At 42.7% G+C, this 6,079-nt stretch overlaps 1 protein-coding gene across 1 annotated transcript; it reads left to right on the plus strand.

Moving 5' to 3' along the window:
* The first annotated feature begins 4,228 nt into the window (after positions 1 to 4,228).
* Positions 4,229 to 5,852, plus strand: LOC125546882 (GDSL esterase/lipase At3g09930-like). Its single transcript, XM_087536111.1, has 5 exons — positions 4,229 to 4,283; positions 4,425 to 4,659; positions 4,851 to 5,136; positions 5,233 to 5,509; positions 5,608 to 5,852. The coding sequence occupies exons 1-5, from the start codon at positions 4,229 to 4,231 to the stop codon at positions 5,850 to 5,852; spliced, it is 1,098 nt and encodes a 365-aa protein (XP_087392237.1).
* Positions 5,853 to 6,079: the final 227 nt, after the last annotated feature.

Raw genomic sequence — 6,079 nt, forward strand, 5'->3', positions numbered from 1 at the left:
AACCATGCCTTTTTGTCAAGCCGCTATCGTAGATCACATCTCAATGCCGAAGGCAAGCTAGTCAGTGTGAGAGCAACCGCACTTCACAAAGGAGCCTTTCGACTGCATCCAACAACCTCTTCAGAACGAGCTGCCGACAGTAGGAACTATATTTAGAGAGATGAACCATAACCAAGAGCCATCAGTGGACGCCGCAATCCGCAGATGGGCAATGCTAGACTAATGGAAGTATTCTCATAGGATTTCTGTTACGGACTTACGGAAGAGTTGTGGTTGGAGAAGATTAGGGAAGAGAGGCCCACCAGCGAAAATCAAGGAGGGTTGGTTGGTGAGAGAGCAGCCCGTAAAACCAGTCCGTACTAGAATTCCGTAGGTGTAGCATTTTTGTCCGCAGATCGAGCGAGATAGCACCGCCACACATATTAACTTGCAGCGTCGTCCTAGGGAACCGATCGGAGGAGAGACTACCGCACCGGTGTGACCTCGCCGATTGCCCACAAGGGTACCAGCTGATGAGGCGGCCGCATGCTTGCCGCTCCGTCTTCCTGTCTCGGAACTGCGGTGTTACCATGATCTGCCACTCCAACTTGAAGCGCCGACTAAGGAAAAGTATGCTGTATGTGCGCATATACATCAGCAAGTCAAACAATGAAAAGTTGTGCCATGAAAGTTATACCCTATGTATACCGGTAGTTGTTCGTGCAGAATAGTAGGACCTAGCTAGCTATGATGGTTGTCACTATACATTGTCAATCGTTCTTTCTATCGCTTCGGGATTTTTCTCTTTGTTCCTTTGCTAGCGTGCTTCTTTGTGTGTGTTGGCTGTGTGCATCTTAGTTATGCAAAGGTCGGGTGTAGCTCATTATAATTGTATCCCTTAATGCTATATTTTGAGTCAATAAAGCCACTCTTTATCGAAAAAAGCTAAGACCCGCCATATTAACTCTCAAAAGACTTGTCCTGAGTTGAACGACAAGGTCAAGGAAATTACACATGATCCAGCTTTTGTTGCAGAATATCATGTTCACAGCGGGAGTAGTACATTTCGTGCCGTTTACTAGCTAGAGCAAAAGAAATGTAAACTTCATTAGTCATTGTGTGCCTTTCTTCTAGCTACTAATAAATATAGTTTGAAAGATATATCTATGGAAGAGACGATCACAACACATACATGTGACGTTCTAAAAAAACACATACATGTGACCAGTCTCAATTGCGACTAGAAATATATTTCATATCTGGTTTGTACATCGTGTTCAGAGAACTGAGCATTAATTTTAATTCACTTCCAATAATTTTTGTCCACTTTCTGGACCGTGTGCAGAAAGTCAGTACATGCAAACTTGGCATCGCTCAATCCAGCGGTTATGCATATGTACTAAAGTTAATACAAAGTTGAGTCATCTATTTTGGAACGAAGGGAGTATACAAGACCACTTAATCTTGTCTCTGAGTCAAACAAACTGTTTTCTTTGTTTGACCATGTTTAGTAAAAAATATCAGCATCTGCTCTATCAGGTACTGTACATGTCAGATATGTTTTCCTGTGAACTTGATAGTTTGACTTATACAAAGAGAAGATTAAATGGCCTTGTATACATAGACGGAAGGAGTACTAATCGACGCATAACACACTAGACTGCAGTGAACATATGTACATTACGTGGCATCTGCTTTTTTCTCAGCATTTTTTATCTAGGTTTCATCCCATGTCCAAAATGTGAGTTTGCTAAAGTTTCTTTGGTCATCTCCCTGTGACCTTGCGTGAATGCAGATCAACCTAGACCTCATGCCCCATCATCAAGCAATAGGAATGGGTAGTCATCAGCAAGTCCAAGAGGGCATGACAAGGAGTCTCACGGTGCCGGAAAACCGAAGTCTGCAGGAACAAAAAACAAGTGAACTATATAGTTTCATACTCATGGATGGTAACAATTTATTGTTCTACTTATGTACATACTGCACACGTCAAACACTTTGTCTTATTCAAACCAATCTTGTTTTTTCTGAGGCAAGCTACGATGTGTGTAGCAGTTCAATTAGGCGAAGCATCGAAAAGATCACAGCCGTCTGATCTTCGATCGACATACTCTGTCTCTAAAACAATGAATACTAGTATATGTGTATTGTACTCTCTGATAAGTTGATTGTAATTAAGTCGCTACGTAGGGAACTAAGAGGAATATATGAATCAGTTACATGTAACGGTGTGTAATTGACTCTCGACGAATTTGCACGCTGCCCCTAGTCCATATGTATCTTGTGTTGTATTGAGTTCACATATATTGTATTTCGGATTTGGGGTTGTACTAATAAGTATTCGAGTGTGTGCAACTCACAGAAATTATTCGTTTATCTTAAAATATTTTACATGGATGTTAAGGAACTAAAGGTGCTCTACGATATGTTGTTGCTCCAAATACTTGGGCGCAGGGGACAGCAAGGCTAGCTAGAACACACGAGCACTTGCAGCACACGTCAGCAAGGACGATGAAAGGCTCCTGCCCTGGCCCTGAACCTCACATCTAACACGGCGTTATGAATGCGCACGGCAGAGCGGGTGCCAGCCCAACTGTAGGTAAGTTTGATTCTTCAGTCTAGGTGGTCGGGTGGGACCAGGCCCGTCTCCTGAAATTTGCAGGCCAGGGCAAAATGAAATATTAGGCCCTATATTGTACAAAATGCATATAACTAAAGAACTAATAAAACTTAAACTTAGTGTTTTTGTAAAACATTAATGCATGATTTTTCTGTTTTGTAAACCGAGCAAGAATCATGTGAATGAACTCCTATTCTCGAGATAACAACATAGAAAACACCAAACCTTAATTCGAACGAGCTACTATCTTAAAAAATTTGGAGCATGACAACCTGAGCAACTCGCCAACTGTCTTGCCCAAACAATTTGACTGTAGCGCAAAAGATGAAAATAACAAAATTAGTGTAATGATGCACGTGTACACAAAAGTTAAAAAAATTGTTGAATATAACTTTTGCCAAGATAAACTGGTGGTTTTATTTAATATTTTGCATACTTTTTAACAACTATTCTCAATATACAGACCAGAACAACTTGGTCAGACCGTACTGATTATAACTATTTGAGTATCTGTACCTCTCAAATGAATTTCGAATTGGACCGATGGTTTGAGATATAAAGCATTTTGAATATTGAATTTTGATGAAAACTTTGATGACATCAGTTTTTTTCGTATTTTCTACATGCATGCATATATATAACGAGGTATTCATTCTGAACGTCAATGGTTTTATTTGTGCAGCTCGCAATTCAAGTATTTCATTCTGAAATTTTATAAACATACACATTACATGCTTGGATTTTAAGGTATGCATGTAGCTTGGTCTCCAAAATGCCCAACTCGGCAGCGATTGCAAAATGCATGCACTATGTTTTTATATAGCAGTCATATTGTACTTGGGATTGTAGTAATTATAAGTATCTTAGTGTGTTTACCCCACACGCTATAGCGTTTAGACGACGTCCTGCGCTAAGAGTCTTTGGTCCAAACCAAACTTTTTAGTAGCCGGCTATAGCCCAGCTATAGCGGGGCTATAGCCCGCTAAACTTTCGAAATAGCTGGCTATAGGAGCTGATTTGGAGGGCCGCCGATATTTGACATAGCCCGCTATTTAAAACATTAATCCAAACACACGAACAAACATTTGAAATAGCACGCTATAACATCACAATGGCATGCAATAGCACGCTATAGGTTTAGAAAAGGTCCGCCGCTAACAGGCTAAGTGCTATTTAAAACTATGATTTTATCATGCATGGTAAGGAGCTCTCTCTCTCTCTCTCTCACCTCCGGTGTGACTTCCAGGTTGCGGCCCAACCGATTCCTGAATCGAGGTGCAGGGGTAGAACTTTGTACAAGGATTCCTGAATCCAGGTGGCCTTGTAGGACTTTCAAATTAACAGGTACAGGTAGGACGCACCATTCTATCTACCTGTCGTTCAAAGTTTGCTACACACGATTCTTGTATCTATTGGTTTCCCAAGACGTTTCTTCGTCTCCACGTTGACGCATGCATTCTTAGTCTGGCCGCGGCTATAGCTACAAGCGTACGTACGTGGGATTGCTGACTCCATGTGCAATACGTACCTACCTACCGACCAGAAAAATCTTCTATAAATATAGCTATAGGCTCATGCACGGCCGCAACCATCTAGCTCCCCATAGCCGCCTCCCGGGGCCTCGTAACCATGAAGCTCATGCCGACCGTCTTCTCCCTTCTCCTCGTCGTCCTTGCATTGGGTGGTAATGCACATCATTAACTCATTACTGCCTTGCTTTAGCTTTTAGATATTCCTTGCTAGCGCGATCTACAAGTATACATGTTAGTTCGACCACGTCATGTTCTTCATGCATGCACTAAGACATGATTGATCTACGTTACAGGGGCTCGTGTGGAGGCTCGAGGCACACCTTCGGCTGATCAGGGGTCAAAGAACCAATGGTCCAGCATGTTTGTCTTCGGCGATGGCTTCGTCGACAAGGGCAACCTCCCAAAGACCGACACATGGCGTCAATGGAGCTATCCCTATGGCTCCTATCTCAACTCCCGTGGATCTGCGACTCCTATTCCAACTGGACGCCTTTCCAACTATTGGATTCAATCTGACTTCATCGATACGTAGCTAGATATATACTGGTATGCTAGATAGAAAAAATATTTTTGAGGACGTACAACCTTATATCTAAGACCATCCAAAGTAATCCATCATATCAAGGCTCTAGATCATTTAGTTCCGACCCTTACAATCTTATATGTGTTGTACTAAAAGTAATCCTTCATATTTATTGATTTATTTCCCTTGCAGCAAGGATCTTGGGCCTCAGTGAAGCCCCTCCATCGTACAGGCTCACGCCACATCTATCTTGCGACCCATCTGGCATGACCTTTGCTTTCGGCGGTGCTGGCGTCTACAAGGTGCCGGACAAGAAGGTGCCGACCCTTGCCACACAGATTAATGCTTTCACGAGGCTACTTAATACTGGGGTCATCTCAAAACAACAGCTTCAGAGCTCCGTCGCTCTCGTCTCCATCTCCGGCAGTGACTACATGACTGTTGCCAATGTCGACAATGCCTTCTTGAGTAGCTTCGATGATGTGAGTAGTAGTTAGCAGACTCAAACTTGCAAACACTAACCAGTATGCAATTACTATATACCGAGCTTCTTACCAAGTAACATCTCTTGCATGCAGATCGATAGTTATATTGGGAATGTGACGACCGACATTGCGAAGAACGTGGGGAAGCTACAGAGGCTAGGTGTGAGAAAGGTACTAGTGAACAACATGCATCCCATTGGCTGCACGCCTTTGCGGACTAGTGCGAACAACTACACGACATGCGACCTTCTGGCTAACTATGCAGCAACTGTGCACAACAACAATATAGAACACCTGATGGGGAACAAGAATAATTCCCACATACTGGACCTCTACACTGCCTTCACCGACATCGTCAATCACGCCCCTGGTAAGTACTTTATATGTCTGCACACACATGATCCAAATTAAATCTGGTTTCACATGTATGCATTTTATTCAACATCTGTTGGAACTATGTGTATGCAGGTGAAGGATCGGAGCAGTCAAACAATTTCAAGCGCAAGCTGACACATTGCTGCGAGGCTTCTACCGAGCTGGGGTACTGTGGACAGGTTAGCCCGTCAGGGGAGCGCCTCTACGACCTATGCAAGAATCCTGACAAGAACTTCTACTGGGACGAGAGTTACCCGACGACCGCTGGGTGGGAAGCTGTTATAGAGGCGCTAGAAGAACCTTTGAGGGAGTTCCTAGATCGGGACTATGTTCCATGATGCCTTTGTAGTTTAGGTTTGGACCGATCCATTGCTTGTTGGTGCAATATCTTTTTGCTAGGTTAGCTTTATATAGATAGTATTCGGATTTAGGAAGAATCTTGTGAGTTTTTATTGCCTTGTGTTCCATGAACTTTTGTCTAGTTACCTTAATGTTTTAAGAAAGTTGGTCGTACTATATATGGTGAATCTAGTGTTTATCTATTTGAGGAGCTCGTGGGAGTTGT

Source organism: Triticum urartu, chromosome 7A, assembly GCF_056163025.1.
Source record: "Triticum urartu cultivar PI428250 chromosome 7A, HENAU_Tu73, whole genome shotgun sequence".
Lineage (NCBI taxonomy): Eukaryota > Viridiplantae > Streptophyta > Magnoliopsida > Poales > Poaceae > Triticum > Triticum urartu.